General features: G+C 42.5%; 1 protein-coding gene across 6 annotated transcripts in view; it reads right to left on the minus strand.

The window, feature by feature from the left end:
• Nucleotides 1-369: 369 nt before the first annotated feature.
• The window catches only part of FAM216B (family with sequence similarity 216 member B), a 515,713-nt gene continuing 495,387 nt past the window's right edge, over nt 370-20,695 (minus strand). For 4 of the 6 annotated variants that reach the window (XR_011281830.1, XM_069628995.1, XM_069628994.1 and 1 more), the window contains one exon: nt 370-3,871. Coding sequence is in view for 4 of the 6 variants with exons in the window: in XM_069628995.1 (XP_069485096.1) it covers nt 3,756-3,871 (116 nt within the window). In the remaining 2 variants the exon portion in view is untranslated. The remainder of the gene's footprint in view (nt 3,872-20,695) is intronic. The other 2 variants (XM_069628992.1, XR_011281829.1) reach the window with 2 other exon arrangements.

Consider the following 20,695-nt stretch of genomic DNA (forward strand, 5'->3'; position numbering starts at 1 on the left):
CTTGGACAGATTCACTCTAACACCATTCCAGCACAATCACATTGTTAAGTAGCCCACACAGATGGAAGCTTAAGGGAACATTCACGGAAGAGTAACAATCTCAAGACTATCAGCTATCCAAATTCTGAGTGCAAACCATGCAGACGCCTTAGCTGAATGCCTGACCTTGGAGGAATCTGTGGCAGGGTAAGCATGGCTATGCGGTTTGTCATTTAAACAAAACACACTAGATTGAGGGTTGAACCTCTCCTTTAAGGGTAAAGACCTATTGGCACCATCCGTAGATGGTATACACGCATTTCGCCAACCTATTTTTGGTCGTGGTACTTTTCATCGCCGCCCCTTTCATCGCCAACATTTTTATTTTAATTTATTTTTTAAGGAGGGGCGTTTGTGCGGGTTGGGGTATGATTATTTAAGTAAGGGGCGGATTGGGGGGGGGGGCGCAGCCCCCCCATAAATAAAAAAAATAAAAATGTTGGCGATGAAAGGGTCGGCGATGAAAAGTACCACGACCAAAAATAGGTTGGCGAAATCACGTAGAACCCCGTAGATAGATTTACGCAATGCAAGATGCACTGGATACGGCCCTCATAACCACCAGGGACACTCAAAAACATGCGTTTGCTCAAGGAAACCATGGAGGTATTCTTCCCTTCCTCTCCTTCCCCCAGAAGCTCACTGTCTCCAGAGCCCTGGTTCTCGCCAAGCAGGACTATTGTAACAGCCTCTATCTAAATCTGCCTGCCTCTACAATCCACCCTCTGCAACTTATCCAGGACTGCAAGACTTGTCCTTGGCCTCAAGCCCAGGGATCGTATCTCTCCAGGACTGAAATCTCTGCACTGGCTCCCAGTGGCTGTGAGGATTAAGTTCAAAACCCTCTGCATTGTCCACAAGGTCTTCTGGGGCCTGGGGCCGAAATACCTTCAACTCTCTCTTCCTAAATATCTGCCTTCTCGACCTCTCTTCTCTAACTCCCTCAGGGTCAGTTGCTTCTCCAAGCAACGAGTTGGTGGTAGATCTCTCTCTTCGGTAGGGGCCTCCCTCTGGAACAGCCTTCCTGCCTCCCTGAAACTTGAGGAGAACCATCTCCGGTTCCGGAAGCACCTCAAAACCTTCCTCTTTGCTTCTGCTTTCACTCCCCTCTCCCCTGCTGATTCTCCTGACAGTTCCTGCACTGGATACCTGGCCTCCCTTCTGATCTTGGGCCCAGGCACGCCAGTTGCCCACCTGCACTGCCTCCCTGGCAACCCCTGCACTTGGGGACTGTTTTTCTGTATCCTTACAGCCCCCTACCAGCACTTATGATCTGCACTTACCATACACTGCCACCTACGGGCCGTTTTTATTCATCTTATTTATTGTACTATCCCTTGTACTGCACTTCACCCTTCTCCCTCCCCCCCGCACTTTCCCCCTTCCCATGCACTTGCGCGATCTGAATGTCACCTGGCCTAGTAGGATCGTTGTCTGTCTTCTCTTTGTTCCCCCTCCCTTGCCTCGTCGCGCCTTGAAACACTTGTGTATAGGCGCGTTATAAATGCCATATCATATCGCTACATGTCAAGCATTGGGTTCGATTGATAGCAGACCAAGGACATCTTCCTTGGTGCTGCGTGTATCCATTGGGTGTTAAAAGCTGCCACAAATGGTAAACCAGACTAATGTCATTAGTATAGAATTTAACTTATAAACAGTCATTCAAATACAGAAAAATCGGAGAGTGGCGTCATGTCCAATGCATTTCGTGTCACACAGATCCTTCATCAAAATGACATATAGAGAAATGCTTACACGGATTTACACATTATTCTTCAAAACCAAATGTAACTACAAAGTCTCCTCGCACCTGTGTGTAGAATGTGAAAAGCGTGAATACAAAGCAGCAATTGTCAATATAAACATTATCAAAACAAACCTAAAGCTTTTTTTTAGCCTTGGTGTTGGACATTTTACAAGTAGATTATAGATATTGGGTAGATGTAAAGGTTACACCATTCACCGATGTTGTAGTCTGCAGATGAAATAGTGATAGTGTATTGTTGCCTTCAAAGGTACCAAGGTGACTGCTCAAAATGCACATTGTGAAGTCACGAGAAATAGTTCGCAATTCACACACCTTGTTAAAAGGGAGGACTGTGAACTACCTCCCCCTGAACCAGATCCTGAGCCACGGGATGACCCGTGGGTTCCCCCAAAGAAGCTTGTCACTGGGTGTCAGGGGCGTTGCTAGGGGGGGGCTAAAGGGGCTATAGCCCCTGATCTTTTGGTTGTAGCCCCGGATAGAATCTCAGGAGCTACAGCCAAAAGACTAGCTAGCCCCCAGTCCCAACAGTTCCGACATCAGTTTAGCCCTGGGTCTTTTCCAGACCAAGCAACTCCCCTGCTGGGTGTCAGAGCCATTTGAGACGCCATGCCCAGCGAATGAAGTGCCTGACACCAACGCACGATCAGACCATCTCACCTCATGGAAAAGTGTTAAGCCGGACATTTGAAGATTTGTCCGGGTGTAATGTTACCCCCGGACTTTAAGGGACAGGCATATCACGTGGGGGGAAGGAGAAAAGGAAGGGGAGGAGTTGGTTTGGGAAAGTTAGTACTATGTGCTTTCCGTATAAAGAAGACGTTAGAAAACCCTCTGGTGTCGTGCCCTTTTTTCCTTAGGCCTATGAGGCCTAACAGCTGGAGGGCTTAACTAAGGCTAGAATTGGATGGGAATTAGGCTTTTGAGACTGGTAGAGGGCTAAGCCAGAACCTACCATTTATGTCCTGCAGATCTCAAGGAAATCAATATAAATTACCCTGGCTTCATAGAGTTACTGTAATTTACTCAATGTTTCTATGCATTGCCGTCACTCATTTCTCTTGTAGGCGGCTCCTCAGTGCATCAGCATTTCCTCATATCTTGTGCAGCCTGACCCCAGTGTTGAATTTGCAAAGTGGGTCTACCACGCCAACTCCCCTGCAGCATTTTTACCCCATGTGCGCTCTCCCTGATGTTATGTTTGTGTTATCTAATAGACCTTACCACCATTTGAATTCAGAACCCAAAGTGTAACTTTCGTTGTACTATTTTTAGCCACACAGTCTTGACCTTAAAATTCTGCACCTGTAGATGGTAGGCAATGATAATACCTGACTCTTTGTCTCCGTTTCCTAAATAATGTGTTTGCTGTATTGTCATCTACCATCCTCCACCAATTACCAAGAAGAAAAAACATCTCGGATTGCAGAAGTGAAACTTTATGTAATACATTTATGACGGTGTCCAGTCATAATATCGAAAAAAAAGTCGAATGACAAAAAAGTCGAATCAATAATGTCGAAAAAAAAAAAGTCGAATTTGTTTTTTTATTATTTATATATTTTTTTTGGATTTGGTAAGTAAAAAAAAGGGGTAAAATAAAAAAAAATAGAAAAAAAGGGGGGTTGGGGGGAACCCCCCCCATTTCGAATAAAAAACGTATTAAAAAAAAATTCGACTTTTTATTTTTGGAGATTATTTTTTCGACATTTTGACGTTCGATTTTATTGATTTCGATTTTATGTCTAGGAACCATTTATGACACAATGTTTTGTTGGCTAGTACTTAAAACTGTGGACATATTTTGCTCCATCTAGGGGGTTTCATTTGGGCACAAATTCAGTTGTAAAAAGTTAGTCATGGACCCCAAGAAGGAGGGTTCCGTCGTGAGGGGTGGTGTTGAAATGCAATTAATTGACAGAGTGGCAGGATCGCCTTTGCCGGGTGTTCATCTGCAGATTGGGGCTTTCCTCCTTTGCCGGTTGTCTCTGGTTTTTGGTGGCTCCTTCTCCGGCTGCCTCAGGATTGAGATGTAGTGGGCCGCGTCTTCCTGTGTGAGGTGACCTGGATCAAACGGGGAGAAATAGATACTAGTCACAGGTTGTTATCTATGTTGAAATGGCTGGTTTAATAAAAGCAGAAATTACATGAAGAGTGAAACTTGAGTACAGAATACTTTCATTTGTTTACTAAAAAAAGTAAATAAAAATAAATCTCTGGTCAAAAATATGAAGTGAAAAAAGCCATGCAAATAACGGAGTTGATTTGAAAAGAAAAAATCAATTAAATACAACATGCTTTCCACGCAATTCAGCAAAAAAGGAAGCAACCTAAAACGGAAAATACAACGCATTAATATTGAAAGAAAACAAACATGTATAAAAACAAACATTTTCTTTAGAATTTGTATTAACATGAACCTCCTATTTCTAGAGAATTGAGTTACTAGCTCAACAGCATCTACTATTGTACATATATTTCTTAGTGGCCTTGGTTTTAAACACATACAGGATATGGGGGTTGTGGTTAGGAAAGAAAGTGATCACTAACCTATCATCATTTCCTTGGCCAGTGATTATGAGGGCGTGCAGATGTATATGACAGAAGTGATATAGTCAAGATTAATAATTCTGTTAACTGACTTGGATGAACCTGTAGAAAATCTAGAGTAGACGAACATCAAGATTCATGAGATGGAATACATAATGATTGACTGTCCTTCGGAATACAATAAATATGAGAATTATATGAAACAATACATTGAGTTTGTAGATTCTGTGACGAATCTTCAGGTGTCACTTCTCCCTTGGTGGAAGCCCCTTTCCTTGAGGCCAGGGAGTCCCCCTGTGGGTGGATCTCATGAGAAGGTAAAATCCCAATGAAATCAGTGATGACATGGAGAGAACGAGGTAGTATCCCAGCCACTCACCTGAACCTAGTCCCCCTTCTCACATCCCTAACAAACTCTATTCAAATACCTCCATGTTGTATTGTCACCAAGTACTAAGACTAGGAAGACCTCTAGTGAGTCACAAAATCATAACCAGATCAGGACTGAGATAAGGAAGAATAGGGGTGAATATCGTGATTCAAAACTAGAAAGGACTGACACGAGAAAGAGCCACGGATCCGCAGGGATCACTCAAAGGAACTGAACGGCCTAGCTTCCAATTGCAGACCTTGATAGGAATGGACATAACAACCCAAATGTCACATGTTTCGGAGAGGAGCCGCGAATGTGACTGAGGCTTGAAGGCAGAGGCAGCAGGAGCAGAGCCAGGCGCGGGGACCCTGAAGAGGAGATTTCCAATGGATCTGCTGAGAAAACCAGGAGGCTGGCTGCGGGAAGCTCCAGCAGTGCAGCACTGCAGGTACACATGCTCTGGAGAGAAGAAAGACGCTGAGGCAAGCCAATGAGAGCTGGCAAAGCAGAAAATGACACTGGGGAAGCCTGTGTCCGGCCAGAGGGCTGCAGCCAAAACCCTAAAGGTACTTGGTTGGTTGAGCCTGCGGTTGGGGATCCACAGAGGGTGCAGGAAACCCTGAGAAGCAAATTGAATGAAACTCTAACAACATGCATATGGTTACAAGAAAAGGACATACCAAGTAGAAAGCTGTATGAAAGATGCATATGAAGACCAGGGAAATAAAGCAAGTCTGTATGTGAAATCAAGAAACCATAAGGAGAACTGTAAGGGTGAAATAAATGAAGACAGTACTTGGCAGGGGAGTAAACCAAGTTTGCATGTGACATCAAGAGGCCATGAAGAGAACTGTGAGAATAATGGAGAGGAACACAGAGCTTGGCAGGCAAGTAATCCCCAAGTCTGTGTTTGGGATTAAGAGACCTGATAGTGAAGGAAACTAGGTCTGCCAACCAGGATCAAGGACCCATCGGAGTTTGGAGAAGCTTCCAAACGATTCTTCTACGTCACAGTTCCTGGTAGGAAGAACCAGATTTGCCAACCAGGGCCAGGGACCCACCACAGGTTGGAGGAACATCCAAACCACTACTCTTCGCTGCAGTGCCTGGTAGGAAGCAACCAGGGCCAGGTACCCACCACAACTTGGTGGAGAATCCAAGCCACTCTTCTTCGTTGCAGTGCTTGGTAGAAGGACACCACGTCGCCAACCAGTGTTAGGGACCCACTACAGTTTGGAGACACATCCAAAGTCCTCTTCTTTGCCACAGTGCTTGGTGGAAAGGAACCAGTTCTGCCCTTCATGGTCGGGAACCCAGACTCAAAAGAAGCCTTTGAAGGGCCAATTGGGAAACAGATATAATTCCCCACCAATTGATGAACTGTGTCACAAGCCCGAAGAAGGCTGGAGCAGGGAGACATCCTCCAGCAGTTGATGAACTGTAGGAGAAGCCCGAGGAAGGCTGTGGAAGCAAGACATTCCCCCAATACTTGAGGAACTAAACATTCCAAAACGGTCATTTTGTCCAGCGGAAGGGAGTCACTCCTTTGGGCTAGGAAGACCTTCTGTTTATTTAGGTTAACTTGGAGTGTGAGGGACAGAGCTAGGATTCTGACATTGGACAAAGGGACTTTTGCTTTTGACATTGTGACTGTGACACTAGTTATTTTATTTGAGGAAGGGAAACCCCTCTTGGAATTAGGCCAAGATATTTTTTTTCTTCGTTTTTTCACTTGAATAAGGGTTTATGCCAACCGCCATAACAACTCCCCTCCATGTCGAGTCTTCCTTCTGCACCCTTACAATACTTTGACTAAATCTTGTGATTGCAGGAGTACTCAGCCTAATTGCCTCCTAAAACTGAACAAGACTCAAAAACATGAGTTTGATATTGACTTTTTAAAGGCAAATATATAATTACGTAAAGATTTATAACATATTATGACCTGCAGCTATTCTAACGACAATTTAATAACAGCACACAAGACCAGGAAAATAACACATAGGAAATTGCTTAAATCACACAAAAGCTTATTAAGAACTAGGGATTGGCAGGAAATGGTTGGCATTAAGAAGGCTAATAACTCTAGTCAATTCTGGAAAGGAGTATGTGGTGAAAGTAAGGACCTCCCATTAAAGGTTGGGGCTACAAAACAAAGCTGGGAACAGCATACTACTGTGACTCTTGGTGTAAGATCTACTACTGGCTTTTCTGCTAATACAACTGCTAAACGGCATTATCTGGGCAGTCTTGATGAGCTAATAATAGTAATAAAAAACTGTAAAATTCTATTGCGCCCAGCCCAGATGGCAATTGTCATACGTTGCTAAAACATGGCTGTATAATCTGGGGCTGTATACTGCATTGGCTTTTCACCTCATGTAATGTCCAGGATAGTTGGAGACATAGTATCATTGCACCTTTGTATAAAAGAGGTGACAAATCAGACCCAGGATTTTGGCTATGTTAAATGCATCTGCAAAGGTGTTCTTGCGTAAACTTTTGAATGTGCTTAGTAATTAGATAGATACCAACTTGTTATTGCCTGATCAACGAACTGGCTATAGAAAGGTCTCCGCTACACTAACTAATATGCTGACACTGGTAACTGGTATTGAAAAAGCCAGACAAAACAAAAGAGGTGATGGAAGGAAGGTTTAGGATTAATCTTAAACCTCTGGCAATACCTCTTGGACCGAGCCTGATTTGCATATGGTCTTTCCCCTTCTGTAATGGCCTGGCTTAGGCTGAAGAACAATGGTCTGGAAGGTTGACCAGAGCTGTGCCTCAGGTTAAGAATCATTCTAAACCTTCCAGCCGCCACCTCTTTTGTGTTGAAAAATCCCAAAACGCCTACAATAGCCTTGTTTATGTGACACAACGTGATTTAAATGCAGCATACAATACCGTTCACCCCTGATTTTTGTGGTGTTAACTGCAACGTTGGAGAATTTCAAATGGAGTTCTTACGATTCTGATTGCACTACAAGATAACACTACTGTGGCAATACAACTAAACCAGAAGAGGGACTCCTGAGCTAACAGATGCCTACACATGCAGGACTAAAACACAGATGTGTCCTAGCTCCAACTCGATGTAATCTCTATTCAGCTGATGTGGCCTATGCCCTGGAAATAGATACTGATTATCTGCCGGAAATAGGATCTTACAAGATCCACTATGCAGATGAAATGATCATAATGGATCATATTCCTGCTGGGTTACAAAAGCAGCTAGATTACACATGCTACTGTAAAGCATTCCTTGGTTATCAATACACAGAAACCCAAAGTAATGATGGCACTAACAAAAGTAGGCAATATGGCTGGACCATTAACAGGTCCAAGCTTGAGGAGGGCACACATTATAAATATGAGAAAAATTGATAATCACCATGCACACCCAGTCTTCATATAGGTTTTCTTGTAAGTAAAAGAATGGCTCTAAGGGATTAGTTCAAAAGTATAGTGCTGTTTGAGGTGCAGGGGAGAGATGCTCAGCCTTGGTATCTAGGCTGGGGAAGATGCATGGAACAATGGTTTCCAGATAAAGGAAACCCGCGTCCCCTGCACACTATCAACAAAGGCCATAGCTTATGTGGAATTTTATAGGGTACTATTGGTAACCTAATTGCTTTTCACAAGAATTGTTTTACAATTTCAGTAATTTTCTTTGCTTTGCTATGACTGCAAAAGTGTTCTGGAATCTCCCAATTAATACTTGACAATTTCATCTGTTTATCAGAAAAACAGTAATTTATTCAGATTTTTAACAAAAGACATTAAAAAAAAATATTTATATTTACAATCTGGCCCAACGCGTTTCGAGTATCAATTTTAATTTAATTAATCGCTAAACAGCTACAATGACAGGATCGGGTTCACTATGGAGATAGGGAGACCTGAGGTCAACCTCTTGGATGTCAGGATTGAACGATCTGGGACAATACTCAAGACAAAGATATACAGAAAGCCAACAGATGTAAACAGTTGCCTTCATCACAGCAGCTTTCATCCTAAACATCTAAAAGAAAACTTACCTTACACCCAACTACTAAGACTCAAGAGGATAACATCGGACCAAGCTACCCTACAGAATGAATATGACATCATAAAACAGAGATTCTTAAAAAGAGGGTACCCAGCAGAAACAGTGGACAAAGCAATAGTCAGAACCAATTTACAAGAAAGAGAAGAGCTCCTCCAAGGCAACACAAAGAAAGAAAGCAAAAGTTTGATACACACGTTGAAATATTCCAGTCAATGTTTTCAAGTGAAAAGGATCATCTACAAGAATTGGGACCTGATAAGAACAGACAATACTCTAAAAGAACTCTTTCCAGATCCCCCCATGATGGCATACAAACGGGGAAGAAACATCAGGGACCAACTTATTAAAGCTGAAAAAACAAAAAGACCAACACAGACCACTTTAACTAAACAGAAAACAGGAACATTTGCCTGTTTACATTGCCAACATTGCAATAATCTCATAAAAGGAGACCATGTGAGACATCCTAACACAGGCAAAAAAATTACTTTGAGAGAATATGCAACATGTGATACTAAAAATGTGGTTTATGCAATTCGCTGCCCCTGTGGCAAGTATTATGTGGGGAAAACAAATCGGAAAGTGAAAGAAAGGTGGACAGAACACAAGTCCAACATAAGAACTAAGAATGTAAAGTCACTGGTCTACAGACATTATCGAGACCAAAAACATATTTCACAAATGAGAATGGTGGTCTTGGAAGTAGTTCATCCATTACCAAGAGGAGGTGACCTTCAAAAACTCTTAGCGCAAAGAGAACTTTATTGGATACAAAAGTTAGATGCAAAGCACCCTTTGGGGCTAAACGAGGAGTATTATTTAGGTCCATACTTGTGAACATGTGGACATGTCTGCAAACATAGCCAGGGTATCTCTTCTTTTTTAATGACCACCCTTGGTTTTAATCTGTCTTTTAGAGATCACCTAAAGTAGAGATTTTTACATATCAGAGTTATGTCTGAAACTATACCTCATTGTCACTTAACAGGATTAACATCCTATGTAAAATTCTTTGTTACAAGATTCAGAGGGAATACATAAGAGACTAATCGAGTTTATAATTTAACAATAAGATTGTACACCCATCAATGGGTTACATCAAACTGTATTCAAAGCCTAAGTTGTAATGTTTATGCGATTGTTTTTGGCAAAGGAGCTTCTTTTGAATTTAAGACAAACATTTTAATATCTCCACCTCTTTTTCCAACTATTTTTAGCTTATCTAATTTCTTTTATCTTCCCTTTTCGACTAAGGTATAGCACGATTAGGTCTGATACATACTACTTTACCATTACCGTTACCACGAGTTTAAATGGTTAACATTACCATGTTACTTTAATACCCGGTCAGACCTCTTGTACAGATACTAATTTCTAATTCAAGTTGGATTCACTATGTTCTTTTCTTCCCAGCATTTAGACACATCACACACTTAGGTAAACAAAGAAAATGACGGCAGTGTTACGTCATCACGCCATACAGATACGAATTTCTATCTTTAGTTGGATTCACTATGTTCTTCCTTTCTCAGCATTTAGACATATCGCACATGTAAACAAAGAAAATGGCCGCGGTGTGACATCATCGCGCGCATGCGCGGGTGACGTCACCTGCGACCGTCATCAGATTCAGTAAACCAATCAGTAAACATGGCCGTGGTGTGACGTCATCATGCGCATGCGCGGGTGACGTCACCCGCGACTATAAATACTCGATCCGCTTCCATTTTCATTTTGGAAGCGGATGGAGAGTCTCCGGTGACCATCACTATAGGAAGCCTGCTTTTTCATCTTCTTTTACTTGTAAGTACGGCACTCTGTCACTACATTGAGCCTCATAGCCAATGTTCGCTCAATTTCACAATATATCCTCTCCTTTTCACTTTATTTGACAGAATGGGACATTCTATCCACACAGAAGCCTTAGATGACTGCCTGTGGAGTCCTACATTACTTGCATAAGTAAGTTCCACCTTCTTATTAGTACCTCTTGCACTAGTCATCACTACTAAGGTCTTTTTTTATCATAGAAGCTATCAATAGAGTGTCTACTTCCTTAAGCAAGTGTGTGTTACAGCATGAGCTCTAAGCCAAAATCAATTATTTTTTAACCACAATTGGAACAAAGAAATTTCCCTGATTAAGATGGGTTTGTCTGTTATCTTAATAGGCTCCTAGCATTAGCAAATCTCATTACTTTAAGGGTTTTGTTTAGAGCAATGTAACTGGAATAGATTTCAATGAATGAATCAATGATGTATACATTAACATTTATATGTGCCTCTAACTGATTAATGAAGTACCTTGTTTTTGTTCTAAATGCACATATGAACATTAATATGAATATTAGATTATTAATTTAATTTATTTTTTCTCCAGAGTTTAAACTTAATGTAAAGAATTCAGAACACATTGCCCCTGATGAAGAGTGAAAATTGATACTTGAAACGCGTTGGGCCAGATTATAAATATACATATTTTTTTTTAATGTCTTTTGTTAAAAATCTGAATAAATTACTGTTTTTCTGATAAACAGATGCAATTGTCAAGTATTAATTGGGAGATTCCAGAACACTTTTGCAGTCATAGCAAAGCAAAGAAAATTACTGAAATTGTAAAACAATTCTTGTGAAAAGCAATTAGGTTACCAATAGTACCCTATAACATTCCATATAGGCTACGGCCTTTGTTGATAGTGTGCAGGGGACGCGGGTTTCTTTTATCTGGAAACCTTTGTACTCTACACACATAAATATCTCAGAGCAATCATTGACCACAGGTTGCAGCAGAAAGATCTTTTGGACTCGTAAAATGAGCAATTAAATAAAACCTGGCTGCTTTTAGAACCTTTTGGTTGAATCATAGGGTTTACAGTTTACAACCATTAATTAATTTCTATGAATTTAGATAGGTCGCAACAATGCTGTAAAAATCTAGGAATACTGGAGAATCAATTCTCTGGTGCTCAAGGCTTACCGGTGCAATACATCCGAGCGGAGTTTGGCCTAACAACTATACATTATTTGCTAATAAAGAGGTGATTACGTTTTGATAATAAAATACTGCAAATAAACATACTGTTTTGCAGCAGTTACTTACATATGGCTTGTTCTGAGGTGCAAAATATACAAAGGACACGTCCATATTGACGCAACACATTGGTTAAACCATTTTAAGACTGACATTTTAGGCATATCATGTTTGTTTTTCGAGGTCACTTTATCCGTGAGCACTTTGTGCACTTTTCCTCTGTCTTTTTCATTGTTTAAAAAAATATATATTGTGTGTGAGGGGGTAGGGTTTGGGGCGGCTGGGAGGGTGGGCTAAAGGGAGGGTGTGAGGTGGGGAACCGCCATTTAAAAAAATTGATAAACAGATTGTGGAAAAGTGCATGAATCAAGTGACCACGAAAAATAAACATAATACTGAGGTGGGCACTAAGGATAAAAAACTAAAAGCACAGATAAAAAGATCAGTTGCGCTGAAAGCACATTAACAAAATAAGGTTCATTAAGCCACACAAACCCTTCTCACAGGAGTATATCCCTTGCATATCAACTTTGGATAATGCTCCGACACATGTGCAAGAATATGCTCACCAAAAAATAATATGGGATTATTTACGTTTCAAGTTTAAAACAGAACAACACTAGAAGTTATTGGAGTCTGGAGTGAGATATGTATGGAAAACAGGTGTCATTGGGCCTCATTACAACGAGTGCGGTAGAGGGTTAATAGCGCCGGTAGAGCTGCCCGCGCCGTTAACCCTCTACCGGCTCAATTATGAGGCCTGCTCGCGGGTCCCGCAATTGAAGTCTAGTAAAACCAGGCGTCCTTAGCGGGACCATCTAGCAGGCCAGGATGCTAACAACACGCCTGACATCTTAAAAGCTACACTGGCTACACACTACAATAGAGGTACCGTTTGTAACTTAATTTACATAGTTCCACAATGATTTACCATTTACTTGTATCACTCATTGAAGTTTTTTGTTGTTTATCCCCCAATTCTCATTTCAACACCAATCTGAACATTCTACATTCTGGTATGTGTTACAACTACTTTTCTTTTATTGACTCACACATGTATATTTTCGTTATGTGTCCACATTGTTTCAATTAAGACTTGCCCTGAAGAAGGAGTCTGTATACTCTGAAATGCATTGGCACATTAAGTCGATTATATGTATGTATGTATGTATGTATTTAGTTTTTATATAGCGCCGATAGCCCAAGGGCATCAGGGCGCTTGTACAAAGAACACTGAGACTGCGAGACAAACAAAACGGAAAACCCGTTTGAGACGGACAAATGGTACAGCTAGCTATTGAGCGGCGAGGTCTCAGAGTGAGGTCCTGCGCCCACGATCCTATCTGAAGAGGTGTGTTTTCAGCCTCTTCCTAAAAACTGAGTGATTGACTTCAGACCTAAGTGATTCCGGGACGCTGTTCCACAGTTTAGGAGCCAGCACAAGAAAGGATCTGCCCAGCCCTGTTTTTAGCTTAAACTTGGGCACGTGCAGAAGGCATTTTCCACCCGAGCGTAGGTTTCTGGTGGGGTTGTAGGGCCTTAAGTGTGTTTTCAAATAGGAAGGCGCTGTGCCATAAAGGCATTTGTGGACCAGGCAGAGAGCTTTAAACTTAATGCGCTCCTCTACTCTGAGCCAGTGCAGAGCTAGCCTCTCTTCGGTAACATGGTCTTTCCTTTTCAGATTTTTTACTATTCTGACCGCGTTGTTCTGGATAACCTGACAACTGGATAGATCCTTGGAAGCGGCCCCCAACAACAGGGCGTTCCCATAGTCGAGCCGTGAGAGAATGATGGCTCTTGCTATCGTAGCCCTGTTTACTTCGTTAAGCAGTGGTTTAATTGCTTTCATAAGCCTAAGATAGTATGCTGTGTTTTTTTGGAGGAAGTTAGTTTGGGCGTGAGAGTCGACAACTGAATCGACCATCATGCCCAGGGTCTTCACCTTGGGAACCACCTGGATAATGGCATTTTTAATTTGAAAAGAGTTATATTCTGCCCCCAGTTTTTCCAACCGACGACTGGAGCCGAACAACATTAATTCGGTTTTGGAGTCGTTCAGGCACATCCAGTTTGCCTGCATCCAGTCGTCAATTAGCTTATAAACCTTGGTGAGCACTTCGCTATCTGTGGCGTGATTCCTGCCCCCCAACTCCAATATGAGTTGGGTGTCGTCTGCGTAGTTAGTAAATGACACTCCGGCTTTCACCAGAAGGGTGCACAGAGTGCGCATATATATGTTGAAAAGCATTGGGGATAAGCTAGCACCCTGGGGCACTCCGAATATGATGTCGCATGAATCGGAAAAGCTGTTACCCCAGTGTACTCTCGCTTGGCGGTTGGAAAGAAAGGATAGTAGCCAATCAATAGCTCCCTCTGAGCAGCCAACGCTCTCCCTAAGCGCCTTGATAAGAAGGCTGTGATCCACTAGATCAAATGCTGCGCTGAGATCTAAAAGCATCAGCATCCCCAATTTGTTGTCGTCCAGCATCGTCAACATCTGATTCTGCAAGTCCAGCATAGCTGTTTCAGTACTGTGGGAAGCTCTAAAGCCGGATTGTTGTTGGTGCAGAATCTCCTGATCTTCGACGAAATGTTGGAGTTGCTGTGTGGCTACCTTGTCCAGCAGTTTGAGAACAAAATTCGAATTAGTTATGGGGCGAAGATTTGCGGGATCCTTGGGATCTAGTCCCGCTTTTTTAACGAGAGGAGTGATGGTGACTCTCTTCAGATCTGTAGGCACCAAACCCTCATGAAATGACGCATTCACTATTTTCCGGAGGATGGGAGCAAATATATCCTTATGTTGAAGAATAATGCCAGGGGGCAGGACATTTTCCGCACAGGTAGTGGGTTTCATGTTATTCATCACCTCTAGCATATCTGCTTCTGAGATGGGGTCAAATTTAAAGAGTTGTTCCCTGACAGGTACATTCCCTTCAGTGGGGCGGATCTCCTGGTTAGGGGTAGATCTGGCCTTTATAATGTTTTGCCTCGCCTTTTCCGTTTTGGCTTGGAATGCATTAAGCACCATATTGCAGTCCTCCTTGGATGGAGTAAATGGGGGAGTAAGAGAAGCAGGTTTTTCTATGCTTTTCAAAACATTGAAAAGTTTACTTGTATTGTTATCAGCATGCTCAATTTCGGTATTAAAGAAATTAGCCTTGACTGACTTGATTTTCTCTTTATATTCCCTATCCTTCCTTTTCCAACTCGCTTTACTGTCCACTGATTTGTCTGCGATCCATTTTCAGCCCTATGGGGGCTCAATGGGAATGGGGATGTACCGGGTCCGGATCCCGGGAAAGGGAATTAACGGGCCCTCCAAGGTCAGAATGGCCCGGTAATTCCTGGGACCCAGTACCCTGTATGGGGGTAGTCATGCCGGTAAAAGCGGCATGGCTACCTCCATACTTGTAATGAGGCCCTTTGTCTTCGTTCAGTTTGGAGTGTTGAAAATTTGAAACACCATCTACTGCATTATACTGGAACTTTGGGCATTATACAGGAACTATTAGGCTAAGTACGAAATACTACACTGGGTGTCATAGGTTTCTAATGAATGACAAAGCAAAAACACAAATTTGGCATAGGATAATGACAGGAAATGGTTTGTACATTATCTTCAAAGCAATGTTGACAAGTTTTTAAGCAATAATATGATGATTTAGGGACTACATGAATCACATGTATGTATGAAAGAGAAAAATAGCATCATCATAAGCACACGCAGTGGGAAATCCTCAGGGCAGGCTGGGCCGGGGAAACCTCAATCCGAAGCATATGACCAGTATTCTAGGGATCTGCAAAAGGGGCGTGGGGGCTCAAGCTGCTCAACACGAGTAAGCCGACGTAGCTAGAACTATATGATGTAACTACAGGGTGGTCAGCCAAATTAGCTACCCTACAAGGTGGAGGGGGAGTGAATCTGAACCAGTGTGCCGGTCACATGACAACTGATGCCCATTGGCAGACGGCTGTGGAAAAAGGAACACTGATAGGTTCTCCCAGGAATGCCACTCCGTCCAGACAGTACGTTCCTGAGCTGTGGGGAGGTGATCAGCCTTCACAGTATCCACCACAGGGCTCGCAAAGGTCACAATCTAGCAGGCATCATGTGAATGTCCCCTTTCCCACTATCTAAAGGGTGTTGTGTGTCCTGTTCCCAATGGTGCTGACCAATGGCAGTGTATTCAAGTTCCGTCAGTCAGCACAAATGTTGCTACATTAATCACAAGTTGTTCCGGGGTGGGCTGTGAATAAATGTGGTACCACATGGGGAGGTAATGTGTTGGGAAACTGTTGAACTGGTTGCTTTAATTACGCTTCAGTAATCAACGTATAACTTTGAGGAGGTGACACCAATGATCCAATGAAATCCCTGGGAAACATAGAGAAAGTGAATTACTAAATTGCAAGTGTTTCGATGGATTTCCGACCATTGCACTTTCTGGTATAAAACAACTGTTCGTAGCCCATTCAGATGTCAGCCTTTTCGATCAGAGCCTATCCACTGTTCTGTTTGATTCATGCTTACCCAGCTGTAATACACAGCATTGCTTCTTGCCAGTGTGTGCTTCACTTTGTGAGTATGTGTTTTTTATGATCTAATTCGTAGACCCCTAACTACATTTTTGTAGGCCCCAGCAAGATCTCTGTCCTCCCCAGACAGCTGAGGGTATCCAGGCCTGCCTCCCTGGGGGTGTGGGCCCGGCGACTGCAGACCTGATTCCCGCACATCACTGAGGAGCCCCTGCAGACGCAGAGTTAGCAAAGGTCTCCCTGGTTCCGAGTGCCGTCCCACACTCAGGGGGAGGGGTGAGCCCGTGCTGGAGGCTCGGTGCCGAGGGGACTCAAGGGTATCTAGGACTTGAGTATAACTGTGCAAGAAGATGCTGCATAGTGGTGCATACCTACGGAAAGGGAGGGATAGAATCTTGAGTGTATAGGACGCATCCTCAGACGGGAGGCCGATCGGCCATAGTAGTGTAGATATTAGTGCGTACCACCCCATAGGGAGTGCCCCAATCCCTTTGAGTACCCCTACATCGTGGGGCCCCTTAGTCTACAACTCCTCTGGCACCCTTTTGAGATCCTCTGTGTTTTTATTATCCCTCTTCACTAACTGTGTCAGGATGGGCACCATTTTTTCCAGTATCTGAACTGGGCAAGGTATCTGTATCTGGAATACCATCTCTCCATCCTGCAGAGGTTAGAGGTTATCCAGAGCAAGACCTTTTCAGCAGCTGCGTCCAAGGTGACAACATGCACGCGAGCAAGTCTACTACAAGATAAAGCTAAACGAGAAGCGCCCACAGTGGTGGTCATCTCTAAATACTCTACACAGAGCCAACAGATTAAAAGATGTATCTCCAAACACTGGAGTATACTGACAAGTGACACCAGGACCAAGAAGTTGTTTTCTGACCCGCCGGTCTTCACCTACCAAAGGAGCAACAACCTGAGGAATTCAATAGTAAACACTAAAGGAGTCCGGAAAATCGAAAGGAGAGCAAAACAGCAGGCCACCTTCCCCTGTGTGAACTTTAGATGCTGTAACAGTGTTATTAAAGGAGCGGTAGTCTCCCATCCGAGAACAGGAGAAAGATCCAATTACAATACTTTGCTACATGCCTCACTGAAAATACCATATACTTCATTAGATGCCTGCACAGCATTTACTACGTAGGAGAGACAGGGAGCAAGATCAGAATACGTATCAACGAACATAAGCCATGCCTCAGAAACAAGAATATGGTATCAGCAGTTGCCAGATACTTCACAGAAAAAAAAACAGTGTGGTACAGTTGACATTTCAAATACTAGAGGTCATAGAACAACGCGATCCAAGACAGGATATGAAGAAACTAAGAGGACAATGTGAAGCGTATTGGATTGATCGATTAGACACTCTGATACCCAATGGTATGAATGAAGAATGGGACTTGAACTGCTTTTTATGACATCATAACAGAGACTAGATCATCGATCCATTCTGAAAGATTTTGATGAGTTGAATACTCTCCTACACCATCCAGATAATAGAACAATGACGTAGCGAGTCAGTAATGGGTGTTAATATCATTGAACACCAAAGTTGTAATTAAGCTGGTACTCATTTGTTTTCTATTTAGGACTATGTGGAAAATAGCAGAGAACAGACATTATTAAAGTGAACCGCACATGTGATTTGCAACAAGAATGAGATACAAATGAAATTCTGAGGACTGAGTATTCAGATCCTGTATGCAGTTTGTATAAGACTCCTGATAGAGTGATGGCTACCTACTCCACTAAGGAGAGTAGACACAAACAGCTCAGTCCTATGGATACACCATGTATGGAGGCTTTATGCCGAATTACAGACATATTATTTCCCACATAGATGACAGGGAACTGTCTCACACTTCACATACTCTCATCATAATTTCCATACTTTACCATCATATTCATTTCTTGGCACTAATGATTTTAATTTAAGTTCTCACATGACCTTTTTTTGCTGAAGTCACATCCAACGTAACAATTTCAATCCATTCCATTCCATGTTACACTCGATACACACACTATCTTCTAGAGTCACAAGCTCAATCGTATAACTGGGCATGGGTAACCCTTTGCAAGATGGCTGTTGATGTCCTACACAGCCGGCCATCTTGTTAGGAGTGCAAGACCCAGGTTACCATAGAAACAGAGTAGTAACATATGTCTTACAACTAGCCATATTCGATAGTTGACTTTCTTCCACACTGCAGCTAAACGCTGTGCTCCCTTACAAGAAACTAAGGTAAGATGCGCAAGGAACTCATAGAATTGACCTAAAGATATAGAAATATTTAGCACCCTCATAGAATATCTTATACATGCTTTCAAAGAGCGCGTGAGCGAGCAGTGCTAGGCACAAGCACCACACGAAACAGGCTAGTCACTTTTACGTTCAGCATGATTCTCACCCTTCGCATAGTGTAATTGACATTGATTTACCAGCACATCGTTGCACTAAATTATGAGCAGCTCGAATACTATGTATTGACTGTTAAAGACAGTCTGGTGCAGCAGAAGTATGCATAGAAAGAATTAATGCTAGTGCGTTGCACTACAAGGGGTGTAATGAGAAAAAAGGGGTCACAAGGTGTAACGTGAATAGTACAGAGATAACCTAGTGATTTAAGATTCTCATGTACCTTTTCTTTATTTTCTTTATGGTCTCTTAAATGTTTCTCGATTTGTCTGTATGTGGTGTTTACGTCTGTTTCGTGGCTGTTGAATTACATGATGACCCACTCTGAAATGTATTGTCGGCACAATCATTTGTGATAATGTTACATAACCTGCAATTTTTCTCTTTAGTGATCTGTATCATTGACCATCATTTGAACTATTTTCTTCGGACTTCATGATGCGCAATTTGTCCGATGTGTTGATATTGAAAACCTTGACTGCCTATATGATTTTGGTGGTATTACTTATGTTGAAGATTGATGAACTTTGGAATTGGGCAAGGCAATAAGGCCCTGATGAAGTACATTAGTAGTCCAAAATGCATTGCCATTTTCTCGCATTTGCTTTGAAACCAATCTGAATTAAAAACAACAAAACTTTATTATCAACTCAAATTACGGAATTTCTTTGAGCTTAATATACCTTTTTGAAAGATTTAATTTCCTTTTTGACTACTCTAAGCAAACCCCTTGCGAGCAATAACCCATTTTCTTGTGTCCCACCTTGCTCAGAGTGTGTCTTGAGGTGTTGCCTTTTATTTGTTTGTGGAGAGCTAACTGGTATCCAGTGTATGCATTTAGTGTAAAGTGCCTGACTTTGCTTGACCCGATTGACGGGACATGTCTTGTTCGATCTGAGAGTTAGTCTGGTTACTCTTCCTTGGTCCAGTGTTTGTGTAAAAAGGGGGGTGGGTGGAGTTTGGGACTTCAGAAAATCCTACAAAATAAGATGGGATAGATGAACAAAAAAGGGGGAATACTGTGTCTCATCATCGGCTGTCTCACCCCCACTCCCCGATGACCTCTAACCCAGGTGATCCTCGCACACTGGTCCACCCCCAGTGTCTGGATCCAAAGGCAATGGACGTGCCATGACCACCTGAGAGAGAGATCACAGGGACTAGCGGGTGAGACACCCTCTGGTTTCTCACAGAAGGCATCAACTAGCACTGTGCGGTGTCCCAAGGTACTGTATGTGGATTTGCCATTCTCGAGAAATCAAAAGTACACTAACAACCCAAAGAGAATCTGGGTATGAGGTCATATTAACAAACCCAGCCGCCATAGAGGTGGTAAGGTGCTGAAGTGTAAATCCAGCAATTTACCTAGCAGAACCAATGCTGGAAGGGGATTACATACATGATTTTGCAACACCCATGGACAGGATGGAAGGAAATGTGCAGGTGAAAGAGGAAGAAATAGCGGGGGTGGATCATCCAGTATAGACCCAGAGATGGGACAGAGACATATGGGTGCTGCAGTGGTGTGTTACATAAATGGGGAATACATAATAGCATCCCAGCAGTGACTACCTTCACGCTATTGAGCACGGCAGCAGTACTAGTGGCAATGATAAGAGCACTAAACATGATGGAAGGGCATGCAGCAAACATTTTTTCTGACTCTGCCTACGTCACGTCCACCATTCATTCAGGGCTGGCGCAGTGGGAAAGACAGGGTTTCAGAAGAAGTGATTAATCCCCTGTACAACATGCAGAACTACTTAAGGATTTGGATTTGGCCTCCAACGTGTGGCATCTGATTTCACTATACAGAGTAGTTTCTTTACCAACCATAATGTCCCGATATAGGGAGATTAGTTTCCAACTTGCCATGCACCCCAAAGATTTTAAGCCTAATTCATATCTAAGGCTACAGATGGGTGT

Source organism: Ambystoma mexicanum, chromosome 12 (genome assembly GCF_040938575.1).
Source record: "Ambystoma mexicanum isolate Mex_15411 chromosome 12, UKY_AmexF1_1, whole genome shotgun sequence".
In the NCBI taxonomy this organism is placed as follows: domain Eukaryota; kingdom Metazoa; phylum Chordata; class Amphibia; order Caudata; family Ambystomatidae; genus Ambystoma; species Ambystoma mexicanum.